The 19,817-nt window shown below is 44.7% G+C and overlaps 1 protein-coding gene across 1 annotated transcript in view; it reads left to right on the top strand.

Annotated features, from left to right (window-relative positions):
* LOC104163897 (ventricular zone-expressed PH domain-containing protein homolog 1-like) overlaps positions 1 to 19,817 on the top strand; it is a gene marked incomplete at its 5' end in the record, with an annotated part of 59,143 nt that overhangs the window by 25,304 nt on the left and 14,022 nt on the right. The window contains 3 exons of the mRNA XM_009703045.1: positions 7,709 to 7,848; positions 11,789 to 11,923; positions 17,105 to 17,222. Of these exons, the coding sequence (XP_009701347.1) occupies positions 7,709 to 7,848; positions 11,789 to 11,923; positions 17,105 to 17,222 (393 nt within the window). The remainder of the gene's footprint in view (positions 1 to 7,708; positions 7,849 to 11,788; positions 11,924 to 17,104; positions 17,223 to 19,817) is intronic.

Consider the following 19,817-nt stretch of genomic DNA (forward strand, 5'->3'; position numbering starts at 1 on the left):
ATTCAGGTCAGATGGGACAGGTTACTCAGTGAAATAGAAGTTGGCATAAACACCCTGCTTGAAATTTGTTTTCCGCATTTGGAAGCGACAGTAGTTTTTAAAGTACAAAACTGGTTCTAGAGTCTGTAAACGTGTAGCTTAAATGTAACCAATGTAATAGGCTTAATGTCCTCAGAGAAATTAGTTAATTTTTTTCCTTCCTCTCTCCCTCACATACTTTTGACCAATTATTTTAAAGAGTTGCAGATCCACCTTTGCCATAATTTGGACTTCATTGCTTTAAATCACATCAAAAGGACCTTTAGCCAACATTGGATTACCAGCGCTGGCCAAGATGTGCCCTGTGCTGGGGGAGCTGTTGCAGAGCATGGAGGTTTTGTTGACAGGACTCTCCTGCGTGTTGTATCTTACTGATATACTGAAAGTTTCTTGGGGCTAAATTAATCTTTCCTTACCAGTTGAAGTCAGGGTGAGCGATTACCTGTTTCCACACGTGGAATTGCACAGAGATTTGGGAAGCTAAGTTGTCTCCACCTTTGTAGGCTGAGACTGGTTTCTTTTCACCTTCAAAGCCTTTTCGCTAACTCAAGCCTGCAAGTGATTTATTTTTGTTATTCCTAGCAAATATTTTTGTGTGCTGCCCTTTGCTAGCTAAACCTACACACCTGATCCTTGCTCACTCATCAGATTGCCCTTTGCTGGCTGCTGTGCATCGCCAAGTGTGCAAATGCAGGGAGTTGTTCTCCCCAGAAATGACTGCCTTCAAGTCTCACAGGTGTGAATAGGTCTGGCTATGTTGTATTATTTCTGCTTTAACCCCTCTGAAATCCGCTGGGACTACACAAGGTTGATATCCAGTTCATAGTGCTTTATATAATTTGCAATGATGGAGTGGGAAAAGTATGCAGCACAGCTTACCTAAAGTGCAGCCAATTTATGTACGTGTGTTTTGGGAAAGCCCAAAATGTATCTTCTTAAACTGCCTGTCATGCTGAGTACATAAGTACACACAATTTGTAAATACTGCAATTATTTTAAAAGCATCTTTTTCATTCTCAGAGTATGTCTGAGCACAAGTATGAACATGGATGTGTTACATGGGTGCTTTGCTCCTAAATGACCCTGCCACAATTCTGACCTATCCACGAGGTACAGCAAAAATGACCTGTTGTGATGGACATTTTGAGGTTTAAATAAAGGTTCTTCGGGATCCTTGACTAAGATATTATAAAAGTGCAATATTATACTAGAAATATCAAAACCCATGGTGAATGTTATTACTCTGCTACAGTGGGGTGCAGTGCATAGACCCTGCATCGAAATTGCTACACAAGTGGGGAAATAGTTGTGGAAAGTAATATTGCCGCTTCTTAAAAATGAAGATGTAGCATACAAAGTTAGTGTCTAACAACTGCTGGGTGTTAGGATAACATTTGCCATCTATAATACAGATATTTTAGGGGATATTTTGAGCACAACAGACTCTGATAACCTGTTGAACAATATTTACATCTGCAGTGTTTTTATATGCGATGTAGTACTCTACTGACATGGTTACATTTGAATAAAAGTTTAAACTTATTTTATTATTCATAATGCTAGAAAGAGAAAGCTGCAGTGGTTAAAGATCTCTCCAAACTTTGGCCAGATACCTGAGCGCTTGGTTATTTGTGAGCAGAAGCGTACATTCCTGGGTGGGAAGTGCTCCGGTGGGCAGTACTGGAGGAAGGCAGTGCTTTTAGTTCTGCTCCTTCACCTTCAGGAGATGCCCTCACATTTTGGAAGGCTATGACTCAACCTATTTGACTATTACGTTTCATACTTTTAGTTAGAGGCCTGTCTCCATGCAGGAGTTAGTGATACAACGGCCACTGGTTATTCTGCAGCATGTGTATATCCAGTGTGCCAATCTCACGTGCTGTGGATCAATCTCTAATGGTGCTATTCATTAAAAAGATAATTTTTTTTCCATTTTCAACATTTTGTGAAATGGCGCAATGTAAATATTTTTCTGACACGTCATTTTGTTGAAAATGTGCCCGGATGGCAAGGAAAACTCATTTTGCCTTGCTTACCTATTTACAGGTCTTCCATGACCATAAAAATGAATTCTCACGGCACTGGTGTGTTGGTTTGCACTTAAGTGAAATACAATGTAACAGTGCTACATATGGATCAAGGTCATCTTAGTCTTCATCAGAATAGCTTTATTATTTAAATAACTCTTCCCACTGACTTTGGGATAACTGAGATTAGCTTTATATGTTGAAACTGATCGTTCCAAACCATGAAAAACACACGTAGTAAACTGGCTTGTTATCAGACACTGTGAAAATCAGCATATCAAATGTAGCAGAAATAGCTGTGAGTAATCGCTCATCTCATACCAAAGGTTTGAAGATTGTCTGAGTAGGAGGCTTTTTTCAGTTGGTATTGACAAAAGAATGCTGCTTTTTTCCAGGAACTAACTTTTTGCTCAGCCAGCATGGACTCCAGCGCTTGAGCTGACATTTCTTTTGGCACGTATTGTCAGCCTCAGTATTTTTCTCAGTGTCATCCACAATGTCCTGCTAAGCAATTTGTTAGGTTTTTGTGTCTCTCCATATGTCCTTTGCAGTTTTCTTTTCTGCAGCATTTAGGAACCTCCTTCGCAGTCCCATCAAACACAATCCCACCTAGCACTGGGCACCCTTTCTTAATTGCTAACCAGGGGCTGGCATCCTGGAGCTCTACCACCTTCTGCTCACAGCTGCAAGGACTTCTGTGGGAGACTGCTCAAATGGGATTTAATCAGTGGATTTAAAGAGGACTTACTATGGGGGACAAGAGACCTAGCTCTGGACTTTGCTCTCTTGCATGGCTGTTTAATGTACTCCAATGTTTGCTTGCAGCCTTTAAATGCCTCCCAGGTTTCTTGTCAATTCATAGAATCATAGAACCATAGAATTGTTATGATTGGAAGAGACCTCAAAGATCATCAAGCCCAACCTTCTACCTAACGCCACCATGCCCACTAAACCCACTAAACCATGTTTCGAAGTGCCTATCTAAATGTTTTTTGAACACCTCCAGGGATGGTGAGTCCAGCCTGTTCCAATACTTAACGACTCTTACAGTGAAGAAATTCTTCCTAATATCCAACTTGAACCTCCCCTGGTGCAACTTGAGACCGTTTCCTCTTGTCCTGTTGCTAGTTACTGGGAAGAAGAGACCAACCCCCACCTCGCTACACCCTCCTTTCAGGTAGTTGTAGAGGGCGATAAGGTCTCCCCTCAGCCTCCTTTTGTCCAGGCTGAAATTCATACATTTGTAACTGAAAAAATAACCACTGTACTGACTGAAGAGGAAGGCATCGACTGCCAGCTCCTTCCACGGTGCCAGTACATGGTCTATGGTTACTTTTAGCTAAGAGTGACTTCCCATAATGAAGCATTAAACTTTTCACACACATGGACGAAGGCCAAGCCTCTACTTCTGGTTGAGCGTATTAACGTTAAGGTTTGGTTAGCATCTGTGATGAATAAACCAGGGGTCTTCAGTTTCGACCATGCTCTTGGAAGAGCATTCTGTCAACAGCCTCCTTGAAGACATCATTAGTTTTGTGCTTTAATATGTCCCAGGACTTAGGGTCGCTCTGATTAACCCCTTCAGTTTCTCAAACTCCTTCTTTATATTGAACCAGTAAGTTTGGGTAATTAGGTTAAACTCAATTTTTCCCCATAGCCACTAATCCAAGAGTAGTGGATTTTATGCCTGATCTTTTTCCTGCTAAGGTGAGTGTGTTGCTTATGGGCATGATGGATCTGTGATCCGCAGCTAAATTAGTTTTCTTTTCAGAGCTGTTATCTCAGTTTAGCAGCATTTGCATCTTTGTTGGTTTAACTTTAAGCCCTGGCTTTGTACTGCTGAAAGCTTATGGTCATACGCGTGCTTCTAATGTTGGCCCACTGTAGATCTTAGAGTATGTTTGTGCTCGGGCAATTGACATGACCCAGACAGCACTTCCACATTCCACTGGATTTAGTCAATGTGCACAAATCAATATTGTCTTCTTCAAAGAGTGGCCTACAAATGCCCAATGCTTGGCATCAAGCCACCACTTTGTGTGGATCCTTCCCTTCTTCAAGGCGACATTCTCCTGTAATATATTCATTTTTTCAGGCCTACACAAGAGGAAAGAGTGCCGTATTTCCTAACACCAACGAGCGTGCCTCTTTTTTTGTATGTTTGGTGACGCCAAGAGCAGTGGCCCCACTTCAACTCCTCTTTCCATTGCTGTCTCAAAGCAGAGCAAACATCTTCAGAGTTGTCCTCTGCTAAATATACTCTCTAGAGACAAACACAGATGGGTTTTCTTGTTGGCTCACCCATGGGTTAGGAGAGCCGGGGCTGGTCTAGGTCTTTCTTCCTGTCTCTTTGGAGGGGAGTGATCCAGATGATGTTTGTGGTCCTGTTCAGCTCAACATCATTTTGACGTGGTTCATGAACTCCCTCTCTGGGAGGAAAGCTCAACGCCTGGTCTGACCCTCTGACCTCCCAGTGCTTCTGGCTTTTCTTCTGCTTTTGCCATCCCTCCTTCAGGGCCCATATTGGCTTATGCACCTGCCTGTGATTAAAGATTAGTGAACACCCCACTGGTTTCCAGATAATCCCAGCTTCATCTGCTCTGATGTTGCTGATTATACCATGTAAGTGTTCCTCTGAGGAAGGAGTGCTGTTGTCATCCCTTGCTCTATGGTGGCTACAATCTGGTTTGGTCCTTGTGGTCGCTTCCAAATATTATGCATTGCTTTGGCTTGTGTGTGTTTCCCCACAGTATGTGTAGTGATTCTACTGGTTTTTGTGAACTCTAACTTTAATCTTCCCATGCCTTTACAACTCAGATCTTTTCTCCTGTGCTACGGTGGAGTCTCAATGAGCTCCGCAGCCCCAGCTTGACACTGGTGACTTCCTTTTCTCAGCAAATTCAAACAGCTTTGTCAAAGGATAATAAAGTGGTTTCCACTTGCCAGCTTCTGAAGTTTTTTCTCCCAGCCTGACAGCCATCTGGCCTCTCTGTAGCATCTTTGGCAGGTTCCAACACTCCAGTTTTTAATTTTCTGCGGTTTCAGTGACAATCTGATCCATTGATACTTTTGCTCTAGGGACCCATCCTTTTGTACCTCTGGTAGACTCATTCCTCATACGTTGTGGTTTTATGTGAAATGCTGAATTTATTACATTTATCTCCTATGCTTTCATATCTTGATTAGATGAAAAATGTTAGAAACAACAAGTACTTCAAGATGGTCTGTTGTTGGACAGAAAAGCTGCCTTCTGGTATCAGTCTTCCTTGTTGCTGGCTCTCATTGTCAGTAGATCCAGAAGGCTGTGCTATTTATTAGCCACATTTTCTAAAAAGTTACAACTCATTTTTCCAGCTAGGATATTTTCTTAAAGCATTTTATTCCTACGCCTTCACCGTGTGGTGACTCACCAGGATAGCACGAGACTGAGTAATGCTCCCTGCACAGCTGGCCCCTGTCAGCCTTCTCAACGGCGCGATTCATTTTGGGGATGCTGCACGTCGAGACCTGGCTGGCCGACTGTGCAGGAGCCTACGCTCCTCTCTCTTCTCCTTGAAAATGCTTTGGCTCTCACCCCGCAGGTGCTGGCAGGCCAGGGCTTTAGGAGAGGTGAGCCACGGTGGCTTTGTGCGTGGATCAGTCTAGCAGGCTCATCGACCACTGCAGGGCGGCTTCTCTGTCCATCCGTCTGTCATTTCTGCCTTTAGCTAGGAAATGAGTGCAGCAGCAGCAGCTGGTGGGACCAGTTGTTCCCCTCCCCTTCTAAGTTCAACTCTCCAGCTGGGTGAAGAGGGTGCAGCTCTCCCCTGTGTTTGCACCAAGGTCATCATCTGATGCTCTCCATCTTTTGTTTTCCATGCCTTTTTTACCTTGGATAGCTGCTTGTTCCTGTTCAAAGGGGCTATAAAATGATGCCGCTATTTTAAGTTAATAAAGAAGTCTGATTAGGTTATGCCTAACATGCTGTTATCATTATGAGTATTCATCCAAAGACAGAAAATGAGGGTTCAAGGTCAGTATTTTGCAAAAGCAGAATTGTGCATCTCAAGGGCTTCATTTCCAGTTAAAACCAGCATGGGAAGTTCAGAGTCAGGTAACGTTATATAGCACGTAGCTTTGTACTGAGCAGTTGCTCCCAAAGGACACCTTCAGGTTGCACGTAACCACTGCGGGATTTTTATCAACAGATGACGTGATTGCAGATGGCATAAATGGTCGGTATTTGACAGAGCAGTGAGAATTGGAGATGCTTTGTCCGTCTGTAGTGCCCCAGAGCTGGGACTGTGAGTCAAACTGCACTTTTGGAGAAAACCGGTGTGTTGAGTGGGTGACACTGTGTCACAGCTGTGAACGGACATGTCCCACCTTTCCCTGTGGGTAACTGGGAATGCATTTGCAGTCTCTTGTCCTCATTGGACCTGGAGCTTCGTGCCTTTTCCTCTCTGTGTGTTTTTTTGCTGCAAAGTCTGTGGCTGTGCTGGCAGTAGTGGCCCATGGGCTTTGCCAGTGGCTGGCCTCGCACCGGCATGCTGGTTTGAGCAAGTCACTGTGTCATGTTGTTGCTGCCATACTACAAGGGATGATGACTCCCGTCCCTCGTGCCTTGTGCCTCTCGGCAAACAGCTGCAAAACCTCCAGCTCCCTGACTTAGTGTATAAAAATTGGGTTTGACCAGCAGACCGGTAGCATATATGCTTGATATGAAGCGGGGTTTGTTGGACCTGGAGCCCCTAGAAGCCAGGCTGTAGTCAGAGCATCTCTGCACGGGCAGGTTCAGACAGACCCGAGCTAGGGCTGGGGGTCCTGGGGAGAGGGGCTGTGGCTGGGAGCCCTCCCAGCATGGGGCAGGACCTGGCACATCGGCTCCCCGCACTGATGCAGGGCTCAGTGAACGCTCACTAACGCTTTTCTTTGAAACTGTGGTATTTCTGGTGATGAATTTATAAGATGGCCCACACAGGAAACATGCTACATGCACAGTAGCATTGTAAATGGATTTATTCATCTTTTGGCTCCTGGAGGATTCACTGCAAAGAGGGGACGTACTGCAGCTTTTACCTGCAGCTGAATGAGCCCGTTACTGGCTGGGAGCTGTGCGCTGCGCTCCTCCGTCCCTACAGACACTGGCTTTTGGCTGCGCAAAGTCTCGGCAAGGATCCCGCAGATGTCCGGCCCCCGTATGGCTGGTTGATGTCAGGCCCCCGTATGGCTGTTCACTAATATGGGATGGTTTTTCCAACAAACTCTTTAAATAAGAATAAGTGATGCACAGTTTTGACAGATCTGTCTGGTTCGATAAGCTAAACGACGGTACCAAATGCATGAGAAAGCACAAAGAAGATAAGCAGCCTGACTGTGCGCCGTCTTCAATCTTTTGTGTTTGGGAGTAAATGATTAGTATGTAAGATTTAAAGCACTAGAGACTGAATTTCTCTAGTACTGTCAGATGGCTTGTGTTTAATTTAAGGGCGCAGACACAGCAATGCCCTTCTGAACGCCGTGGGAGTTGCCCCACACTGAGATACCCCCCGTAGTGGAAATGCATGCCCATGCACTGCACGACTGCACGTACACTGATAATGGACAGTTAGCGTTCTGTCTTTTATGTAGTTGATTTTAATATTCTGTATATTTATTTCTAGATACTGTTAGAAGTTGTGTAGCAAAGCTGTTCTTCAGCTGTCCCCTGAAGGGCCATTACTGCCTGTACAGTAAATCCAGTTTTACCCTCATCAGCCAGCAGCCTCCGCTGTGGATCCACATCATGTTCCTCTTTCAGCAGGTGTGTGCAATACAAATTAGTGGCACCTCTCTATTGTTCACCTTGGCCTTGGAAAAAATGTCTTAATGGTTAATCTCTTTAAATATGCTTCTAATCCACAGTGCTTTGTGACCCTTGGGATTTCTCAGAAAGTCATTAGAGGAGGTTGAAGTGATTTTGCAGTTTATAAGTTGTTATATTTCTATTAAACACAACAAATTCAAACTGTCTGGAGAGATTGCAAAGTCTGGGGATGAAAAGGAGGGACCAAACCTTCTTGTCCTCATTCAGGCAAAACTTCCAGTGAGTCCCAGGTGCCTTGCAAGCAAACAGGAGCATTGCAGTGGATTTGCAGGGGAGCAGAATCAAGCCCGAGGCTGCAGGTGGAGGGTGGAGGTGCAGCATCCACTGGGATTTTTTACTGCAGAAATTTTGACTGAGCAGAATTTGCAAATCCAATCAGTGCTGTTCTCCTACCAACCCTAAAGCTATTTTCTCATGTTTAATACCATTTCCAAATACAGCCCAGTGTTTGGACATATGTGGAATTTCCTAGTAGGTTACAAATAGTATGGCATTGTAAGAGAAAACCCTACATTCACACTTCAAGATGAAACAGATGGTTTTTGTGTTAAAATAGTAAGGTTCAGTTTCTTACCCTGTGTAGAGCCGTTTACCACAGTTCATCCCACCCTAATGCAACCTCAGAAATACAAAGGATTTATGTGAAATCTAAAACATGCACAGCGAGTTATGCTGTGAATTTAACAGCTCAAATCGCTCTTCCCTGTGCTTGTTCCTAGAAATAAATACAAAAAATGTTTTTCAAAAACACAGGTCAGTAGGAGCATATGGGTGCTTCAGTACAAGAAGTGGTTTCTCTGGATCCAGAGGTGCCTGCGCGAGCTCTTTGTGGGGACGGGGGCTTTGCTGTAGATGAGGAACGAGAATGGTCAAGAGCCAAGTGAGAGGTGGTCAGGGAAGGAGAGGACAGTGCCAGAGCAGAGCAAGGGAAGCAAAGAAGAGCAGAGGCGGAAACAGGAATGAGAAGACAAGATGAAAGGGGAAGATAAAGGAGGTGAATTACTCTGTAAATGAAAACCTGAAGAAAGAGGTTGAATTTTCACAGGACCTAGGGAGAATAAATGAATTGTTACAAATATATCATTTTATTCCTGATGGGAGGAAAACAGATGTTGAAAAATACGGACAAAAAGTACCAAAATGCACAAAAAGGAGGAAGGAGGAGCCGAAGCAGAGGAGAGGGGTGGCAGAGCCAGCATGCCTTGCTCCCCATGGCCCAGCCTCCGCTGCCCCTGCCGCCGGATTTTAATGCAATGACCTCTGCTCCATCTGCGCTTCGTGGTTTGAATCAGCTGCTCTGACAACATAATCACTGATTCCACCTTTTATCCCTGGTGCCTCACTTTTCCTCGATATGTTTTTCATTGAAAAACCTCTCTCTTTAACCCCTTTCCCAGGTTACGCTGAATTTGGCCCTGCCAGTTCCACCTTTTATCAGGACTACAGAGCTTCGCATAGTTCCCAGCTCACAAGGACAATATTACTTTACTTCCCCGTTCCTCTGCGCTCAGGTGCCCGTTGCCCCCCTTCCCCATCCCTGCATGCCCCTGCTGGGTCCTGCTTCCTTCGGACGCTGTTCCCAAACACTGGTCCCCCCGTTTCCCATAGCTTTCCCTGCCCCGGGCTGGGGAATTGCATTTGTCCCACTGCAGCTGCTCTTTCCAAAGCTTTGCTTTTATTCCCTATGGTCTTGCTAGTTTGCTCCGGCTCTGCCAGTCCTACCCTTGGCTCCGGGCTCCTGTGCCAAGAAGCCCCCAGCAGAATCCCCCCATGCTACCAGGGCCAGGCTCGAAGCAATGTAGTTTAGTTTGTGTCTTTGCAAACCTCTTGTAAACACAGTGCTTAATATGCTTTTTTATGGGGGGAAAAATCAAGGTTCCTCTTGTGTTGCACTGAGTGTTCGAGTCTGCCATGCATCAGGATAGTGTTTAATGTCAGGTAATTTATGCTTTTCTTTTGCTCAAAATCCTAAAGCTTTTAAGTACTGGATGTATAACTATTATTAAATTAAATACAGGGCACTAAATTCAGCTCTGGGATAATGTTATTTAAGCCTGTGAAATTGTACAAGAGATAAATTTGACATTAAATGTATTTATAGTATGTTAATAATAAGTTAAATGAAAGGCTGGCGATAAAAATGTAGTTTTCAGCAGATCTGCCATAGATTTGCAGACAGGCAACTAATATATGGTTTCTGAAGATTTCAATACTAGTTACTGTATTTTTATTCCTTTTTTGCCAGTCGCTCCATAGTCTGTTTGACATTGCATTCTGCAAAAGTAAAAGCACGAGAGACTTTTTCTCTCAGGTCTCCAGAACAGATCCTTAACTTCATGACCTTGCTTTCTATTTAATTTTCAAAATATTAGCAAATAGTGGTACCATGTTTTGAAACCCTTGGATGGAAGTCGTGAAACGGCAAATTATTACTGCAGGGTAGTAGGGAGAGAAGGATATGTCAGTGAAGATCTGAGAAATTGTCTTACAGTTAATCAACGATTAACAAAAGGAACAAAATTAGAATAAGGGGTGATGTTAGGTTATTTGATAGACAGGATGCTTAGTTTCACAGACTCATCCATTAAAATAATCCTCTAATGCTACATGATTTATGGTTTGATTTTGCTCACCAGGCAGGACAGTGTCACGCTGCTGTGGTAGCACCAGGAGCAAGGGGCTGCCCGACGTGTCCCTTTCTCGTGCCAGTGGCTGCCTGGAGCTGACTGCTTCTCCCTTTTTTCTTTGGACATAATGATCTGGCTGTTTCTGAGAGCTTAGCTGGAAAAAATGCATTGCCTTGGCCATGATAAAATTCCTGGTTGAGTCTTACTGAAGTGTGTCTGTGTCAGTTGGATGCCAGACAGTGGGATTAGGATTGCTGGGTTTCTGCTTAGAAAGAGAAGAAGGAACGTCCGTCCAGGAAACCTACGTTAAAAGAACATTGTTCATATTGCGAAATCAAATACTTGAAATATGGAAAATCAGATTTGTTTGTGCACTCTTAACTTGGCTCATGCAGGCAAATGCATTTTTTAATTACAAGATCATATAGCAGATATAGTAGAGGCAGAAAAGCTAAGTGCTCTCAGCTGCAGTAGTGTTCTTGTAACATTGACTTTGTGTGCAGTTTGTACGATGGGGAGCTTAATGCTGTTGAAATATTAGAATAATTCAAGGCAGGATTAGGTTGTATCCTTGCTGTCTTTTGAAATGGGGAGCTTTGGAGGTGACAGCACCCAACCCAACACAAGTTTCATCTTGTTTTGTGAATGTTCAGGGCATGAAAATTCCTCTCCTCTGCCAGCAAAATATGTGCTGAACGCGTCCTGTGGAGTTTCTTCTCTTGCATTTCATCCCACTGTGTGTTCAGTGCAGTTGCAAACCATGCACTGTTACTCTTCCCCACACAAGGACCAAGAGCTGCAGTCAGGTCCAAATAAACATACACAAACCTGCAGCGGTGCTAAGCATCTCTTCACCTTAACTGGTAAATGACGTGTCTTTTCCAAAAAGATGCATGTCACTGAGATCTACACCTGGTTCACAGAGGCCAGTGCTGCTAAGATCTTGATAAACTAGCATTTCAATACAAAAATGACATGCAAGTTGCTGTGAGTAGTGGTAGTTGATGATAGATAGTTTTGGTGAGCCACAGACCTTAAAAGCATGTAATGTACAATAAAAAAAGGCCCAAAGGAAATGAAATATTTGAGGATTTATCTAATTGTGTGCATTCTGATCCGTCGTAACTCCTTACAGAGAAATGAACTAGTCCCTGGTTATTTGCATGGCTGTCCTGCTGTAAGAACAAGATGCTCTTTGTTAATGGCCAACTAAAAAATATTTGAAATCCTGTTTTCAACATTTTCTTCAGAGCTTGTTTGCAGAACCTTTGTCCATACAGAGTAATTCTGTGCAAGACCTTAAGGCCTTGTGGGAGAAGACACAGCTCAAGGGGACGCACAGTTTTGAAACTGCCATGATCCAGTCTACGTTTCCACACCAAAAGGTAAGCTTTTTTTTCTCAGAAAAAAACCCAAAATAGTAGAAGAACTTTGCCCTGACTTTCAGAACAGCTGTACAAAGGCCTTTACAATAGCTACAGCAAGTCTTTGCTGTGCTCAAATCATGAAAAACAACCCCCCTTTCCCTGCCCCTTCCCCTTCTTTGCCTTAGCTCCGACATCTTCCGAGCATTTGCACCCAGTGACGTGCTAAGTCCTCTCCTGGATGGCCATATGGTGATCCCCAGTGTATGCCTCTCACCTCCCTTTTATATGAAGCACTCAGCTTGTGGGGAGGTTGAAAAACGTTCACCAGCCGTTACATTTTTCAGCCTCTGCAGTGGAGTTTTGTACTGTGCTTTGAAAGGTCTCCAGGCTTGTTCTCCACCCCCTGCTACATGCTTCATGTGGATTGTTCCCGACATGATGAAAAGTAGTGATGCTACATATGGATTTTTTCCCTTGCAGTTTCAAACTCTAGATTCAGATTAGCTGCCACTGTGGACTCTTTGGCAGCCACTTGGAAATTCACCTAGTTAAACACAGACTTGGATTTTATGGAAATGATCATTTGTACATGCACCATTAGTTACCCCCATCAGTTTAAAAGATTACTCTTTCAAAGCTGTTTACTGTCTCTGGGATTTCAGCAAATGCTGTTTCAAAGCTATTAATCAGGCTTCTTGGAAAAGCACGCTGTAGGATTGTAAAATAAGTATCTATTTATTCCTGAACATCTCCATCCAGCTCAATTGGATGAAATGAATTGTCAAACGTGATTTTAGAATACTCTCTCTCTCAGAATATTGTATGCATGAAGATGTCTGACTGAATAAGATTGATTTACTAAGGTTATGGCTGATTTAAAAATAGGAGTTTTGTTAGAAACACCTTCTGAACCCCCAAGATAATGTTGCATTGAAGTGGGAACTCCTGCTGTGGCTTTTAAGAGAAGAGGGGATCCCTACATCTGAGACCCAGCTTATGGGCCAGTTTTACTTAGACACAGTGGAGCTTGCGCTAAGTATTTTAGCTGCTATTGAAATCCTAGCCTGACTCATCCAAAGGCATTAGGACTGCTTTTCTGTTCAATACTGGCTTAACTTGGGTCCGTGCCAAGATCTACTAGTCAAAAGTCAGAGCTGGTGGAGTGTAAAAGAGTTTGGGGTGAATAAAGAGCTTAGGGAAGAGCATGCCTTCATGGGTAGGATTAGATGGAGTGCATCATGCACACAAAGTCTACAAAACATGTCCAACACTCTAGAAACATGATTAGTCTCCAGCGCATCACTTGCATAATCCTACTACTGCTCAGATACTAGCATTTGGCCTATTTTGGGAACTTTCATCACTCCACGACATTAAGAGTATCTCTGAGTTCCCAAAATAGCGGAGCTGGAAAATGAGATACTGATCTTCACTGATTTAATGAATTAAGCAGTGAATTGAAGTTTGGAAACTCCGGGAGCTGCAGATTGCCTAACAGCTTTCAGAGGCTGAAGACAGTCAGGCAGATGTGATGCATCTGAAATGGTAAAAGACTTTAATATCCAGTCTTGATCTCTGCAGTATGCTGCTGGATTTACTTTCTCAGTTTTGGTCTTGCTCGGTACCTGAGTTTGTTCCCATTCAGTTTACTGAGAAAAGTCCCGTTGAGTTTTCTGGGAGCGAGATCTGGGAAGGTTTCCTTTAGCTTTTTACATTCTGAAAAAAATCTAGCTGGAGCATTCCTGGCATGACCTAGTCCTTACTCTGCTTGACAGACTAAGCTTCTGCAGTAATCTGAAATTTTCGTTTCAGAAGTTCTTCCCATTTCTAATAGAACTTTAAATATTGTGAATGATTTGACAAAATTATTGTAGTTGTTAATGTTATTCCTCTGCCAGTAGTGCAGGAAGCAAAATTACGGGGTTGAGGTTGTTTCAATAAGTGTAGCACTTTTAATTTAAAATATTTTGAAATCTGTTGATATAAATGCAGTGTCAGCATCCTGTATTATATTTTATATTAAGTTTTATGTGTTGTGTGACAGCAATATCTGGATGCTTTATCAGAACTGAGGAATTTCTCTGCTGTGAGCAGGCGGGGAAGGTCCGACCCACCGCAGCCAACAGGAACCACAGTGGAGTCAGCGCTGCAAAACCGCTCTGCAATTGCTCCGCTTTTGCCCTGCAACCCTCTGGCTAATCCGGAGTAAACAAATTTAGACTTTTTTTTCAAGATGTGTTCCAACGCATTGTGTAAACCTGGAGAAAAATCTATTACATCAGTGGTTTATTCTAGAGTAAATTCTGAGAAATAGTTTCAGATTTACATCACTGTAAGCGATTTCTGAATTTGGCCCAGGATGCGTAAGGAATTGCAGCGAGTACCTGGCTTACAGAAAGCATGTTGTGTTTCACTAGGCAGCCTGTTCATGCCACAAAAAATATTTATACAACATGGCTTAAGATGTGCCAGAAGTAAAGCATTTCCAGATGTACATCCTTACAGATTTCCGTTTGGTTGCTTCATAGTTCTTTATCAAAGTTCACGCAGGCCACATTACAAGAACTAAGCCGGTTTTGAGCTCATTGCTGAATTCTTTGTGTTGACTCATGCTGTGTCAGAGCGCGAGACGGTGACTACTTTACGAGCCCCATGTGATGCCTTAAGGGAGTCTTTTGTTGTGCTGCCTTGCAAAAGAATAATTAACATTTTTAAGCCATTGTTAGTTCTGTTCTTGCCTTTCCTTCGTTTGCTATCTCAGTTTATGCAGCAGAAAGAAGCACCACATTTTCACAATGGAGTCACTGAAGTTTTCGAGATGATGGAGCATAGGGATGAGATAAATCTCTCCTCTCCAATTAGGCTTTTTTCCCCGTGCTTCCCCTCCTGAAATAAGTGGCTTATTGCAGATTATTTCAAGTGTACTAGAGTAGAGTGGAAAAGAATGATTGCTGCATTGATACTTCAGTGATATTTGTTCTCTTCCAGTCTAGAGTTGGCTCATCGCAGCCACAAAAAGATTTTTTCACAGGATGGAGAAGCTCCTAGGCTTTCTGTTCAGCATCATCCACGTGCCCTTATAATGTCCTGCACAGTCCCACTGAGAGCCGTACCATGGTTATTTTGCCCATCTTGTGTCCTCCCTGATGCCAGGGCAGGAGGAGGATCAGGGCACGTCAGGGCAGGGCGTGTTGCTGGCCATGCTCTGCTCTGGGACCTCTGCCCCTCCGTCGGGAGCCCGCAGCAGGGAGGAGACACCGGGGGGACTGCTGGGGTCTGTCCCTCCGGAGGACTCATCTCTTCTGCCCGGGGAGGATCTGCTCGGGATCCCACACCACGCACAAAATATCTGAAGGGAGGCAGGGAGCCTCGGACTGTCAGATCTGCTGCTGACCGACCAGCTGGAGAAATACGGAGAGAAGCTGCACAACGCTCCTGCTGCATAGTGCAGCAGCCAGCTAAATTCCTTGAATGTATAGAATTCCTCTTTGGAGGAAAATAAGAACTTCAGCAATGTATAAAGAACAGTTACAGAGCAAAATAATCAAGTTTCACCCGCAATCCCCAGTATAAGCCAGTTTGAGCGTGCTGGGGCAGGGCAGCCCAGCAGCCGACTGCGCAGAGGTACAGATACAGCCCAGACCCCGGCACGTGTCCAAGACCTTCATCGTGTGATCGTTGTCTTCCCATGTGTTGTGAAGCCCACTTCTCTGCATATTCCTGTTGGAAAGGGAAGAAAAGCTTTGTCATTTGGAGCTTTTCAGGTGATGTGAGTCGTGCTCCCCGTTCTGCCTTGCCATCCTTCCTTCAGCCAGCCTGAAATCCGCTGGGAGATGGTCTCCGGCGTGCAGAGGGTGGGAGCTCCTGAGAGCCCCCGTTAAGTTAAAACTTGACATTTGGCTCAGCTGAGCTTGTTATCCGGGGCAATGGCCAGAGGTCTGAAGTGGTCTCGGGTGTTTCGGTTCTTGTGAAAACAGGCATTTCCCGGCCATTTCCCAGGTTGAAAGAGGCTGGGGAGGAGAGACGCCGTGCCGCAGGTCTCCCTGAGCCAGCCATCCTCCTGCTCCCTCTCCTTCACTAAAACTTGTCTAAAGAGGCCCAAATCGAACAACTCCGTCCTTTGCACAGCATTGTTCAGTGCAATGAACTAATGTCCCTGGCAAGGGATGATATTTTCCCCACTGACTGCATAAATCCATGTTTTCTCTGGGCTGCAGCACGCGGTGTTGGAGATCTGTGAAGATCCCATGCAAATAAATGAGTGTTTTCTGAGCGGTCCTGGCAATTCCCTTTGTGTTTGCAGTGAGTAACTTGGTTGCTGTTATTTAACGCCAACGTTTGTTTAAGTGTGAGATCACAATCTGTTTTAAAATTACAGTTTAAAATACACTGAATTATACAGTGTTATTACCTCAAAAGGAGTATCCTCTGGCTTTCCCCATGCTTGAAGCTGCAGGTATACTTTCTGTAGGTTTCTTTGATCAAGTCAGACATTCGGTTCCCTTTGCAGATGCGTAATCCTTACTTCCCTGGCTTGCAACTGGCAGAATAACATCACATTTACCTGGGTATGCTTTCTGTGAGCTAAACCAGTCCTGTTGCTGTGGTTTTTGGAAATGTTCATATTAACATTCATATTGAACATTTGTATTAGTGCTTTTCATAGGGGGCTAGGTTCAGCACCTCCATTCTTTCTTTAAAAAAAAAAAAAGAAAAAAGAAAAATAAAGTCATCCCCAGCCACTAACTCCTGCTCTGATGGGGGATCCAGTTGGGCAGGAGGAAATGCCCAGTGCTGCAGTGTGTTAGCAGAGTCCACTGCCTCCTGGATCATTGAAAAAATCCTGAGAGAGGGCTGGAGGTAATAAAGGTGGTTCAGCTGGTGGGAAACGTGCTGGGCAGGGCTGCTGAGCGCATTGCTGGCAGTAATGTTGGAGAAGCAAAAAAAAATCCCAGACCAGTCCTCTGCCTCCTACCGACTAATAAATAATTTATATATTAGCTGCTACTGATGATACAGAGAGATATACGTCCTGCTTAGCACATTTGCCCCAGCGTGTTGTTTGTCCGCAGGAGACATATGGAAAGGGACACGCATTGGTGCCCACTGTGCATCCCTCTGTGATTTGGAGTTACGAACTGTTAACCGTGCAGCAGTTCACCTCGTGAGTGAGTTTGGTTTTTCTCCTTATTGGCCTAGGACCTGGACCACGTGCAGATGCACCTGGAAGAAGTGAGGTTCTTTGATTTATTTGGCTACAGCGAGGAAGCGGGAACTTGGCAGTGTTTCATGTGCAATAACCCTGAAAAGGCAACAGGTAAGTGGTCTGCCTCCGTCACTGGTGGTGGGGCGAGGATGGAGCGAAGCTCACAGATAACGCTCTCTCTATGGTGATGGTTGAAGAGGTTGGGGAAAAGGGAAAGGAAACTTTCCATCATAGCACAGGCAGTGTCTATTTTAATTAGAATTCTGCATTAAACTCCTCTCGTCTCAGCATCTGTGGTGAGAAACAGTGTCAACCACAAACCTTATTTGGTGTGTGCTTAGAGGGATACAACCCAAAATTAATGTAGACTGATAAATCTGCATGACTATGAACCCCTGGGGAGTGGGAGGATCTGTTAAGAGGGCTGCATCTGCTGGACCACATCCTGGGTCCTCTGGAGACTGCACAGGTGCCACACGTCAGGGGACATTGGCATAGATACTACACCCGATTCACATTGTCTTCATTCTCAGAATCGTTTGCTTTAATATAATTGAATCCATAGTACACATTTTAGGAACAAGGGAGTGCTTAGAACAGCCATAACACTTCAGCTACATTAGAAAACAGAGTGAGCGGAAAATATACTTTTTCCCAGGTAAAAGATCCTGGCACCCTTTTTTTTGAAGCTTTCTGATACCCATGTGGTTTAGATCAGTGCACTGAAATTTAGAGGAATGACCTTTTTCTTAGATGTTTTTTGCCACTCTGTAAAAGTCTGCACAATTATGGCCAAGAATTTTGAATATTTTGGCCAAGCCTTTGAATAATGGGCTGCTTCAGCTATTTATTTTAACAGCTAGCATATCTTTATATTTCATCAACCCTGAATTTAGTAAATCTTGCAAGAGTGGCACAGCCTCTGCTGCAGGCTAGGCTGCCCATGCTCATTTCATGGGTGTTTGACCATCTTCCTCCCTCCACAACTCTCGTGGGATTCAACAACCATAAAAGACATCACACTTTGAGCGAAAATTTCAGTACCGTGATCTTGCTGTGGTTTGTCTGTCACATCAGTGATAGATGTATGTCAAGCGACAAGAAAAAGGAGTCTGTCTTGCTTAAAGCTTCAAAGCTTAATGAAATAGCTTTGTTTTGAATTTTCAGAGACATTTAGCTAGTCCAAAAAGGGGAGTGTGTGTAGCAAGCTATTGATTATGCTGGTAGGACAGCTGTATGAGAGCCAACAGACCGGGTGAAGGCAAACCTTGGGGGTGACATCAGGCACCTTTTCCTTATTGATGCCATGGGTTTTGCTGATGACATTAGTCTGGAGACATGGAAGGACAGCTGACACCTTGCTTCCCCGTTGCTCTCCTCCCAAAGCACCGTGTCCTCCAAGGAGAGGACTAAGAAGGGCTGGAAGCGGGACGCGGTGCGGGGAGCTCCATGTGGCTCAGCACCCCGGCTCTGCTGCCAGGAGCCCGGTGTTGGGACCAGGATCCAGACCCCACCAGTACGACCAGTATAGAGCTGATATTTTCAAATGGGTCTGAACGGAAGGCAAACGGCGATAAAAAACTGCCACATCAGGCAGCAATTCCCAGCGAGCTCTTCAATGCTCTTCGGTTAATACAAGCGCTCACAGAAGCGGGGGCCGCCGTCTCTGTACCACTGACAAGAGGCTCTTGAGTCTGTTTGCAGAGCACTTGAGCTGACATCTCGAGTAGGGTAAACTGTGTACTCTGCCTGATGCCCACGGTCCTCGGGAAGTGGGAGCCTAACGCCTGCCGTGGAGTGCCTGCGGCGGGGCGGGTTGGCACGCCGCCTCTCGCTTATTGATTGTTGTTTCAGGCTGGTGAAAAATCACTTCGCCGTGTTGTAGGTGGTAGACTGGGTGTCACAATACCCCACAGAGACGAGGGAGAAGGTCGTGTCGCTCCCAAGGGTTCACCATTTCCCCTAGCTGCAATGAAATGCATGCAATGGCTGCGTGAAAATAGAACGCATGAAAAAGCCTGCACTGAAATGCCTCTGCTGATCCCACTTCCCTGAGTGTGTAAATATGGTTCTCCCTTTACACACACGGAAGGGATTAATATATTCAAAGCTCTGCCCGCCAGCCTGAGCGGTTTCCCCCTGGCAGCGCAGCCCCTCTGTCCTTCCCCAAAAATGCCCAAATCCGCTCTCATGGAGCTGTGCGAGGGCGGGCGCGCTTGGCCAGCCGGGTGAGGGGGGGCTGCCCTTGTCAAGCTCGCCCGGCAGGTCCAGGTACAAATTAGACTTTCATTCCTACACGCAGGTACTTATATAGGCCTTTGAACATTATACTGCCTCTTCTAGGAGTGGAAAAACAATTTTTTTTTGATTTACCTTTTTTCTAGCTTGTGTCTGTATGATGTCAACTAAAGCCCAAGGGAAAAAATTGCAAATACAGCATTAAAGCATTAAGTGAAATGCTACCTTCTCAGCAGATGCAATAACTTGAGACTCTGCTTTCTTTTTTTTTGAATACCATGAGGATGCCTGGACATTTGGAAGAAGGTTGTCCCTCCTCAAGCACTGAAGGCGCTGAGGGTGGTACCTGGACTTTGCAGAGTTATCGCTGCCCACAGGGCTGCCTGCCTCTCCCCTGCTTAGAAAGGTTTCCAGCCCGTCCTCCTGCCTGCCCAGCCACTGGCTGGCTCTGCTGCCCCAGACTAGCCC

Source organism: Cariama cristata, unplaced genomic scaffold, assembly GCF_000690535.1.
Source record: "Cariama cristata isolate BGI_N322 unplaced genomic scaffold, ASM69053v1 scaffold20156, whole genome shotgun sequence".
In the NCBI taxonomy this organism is placed as follows: Eukaryota; Metazoa; Chordata; class Aves; order Cariamiformes; family Cariamidae; genus Cariama; species Cariama cristata.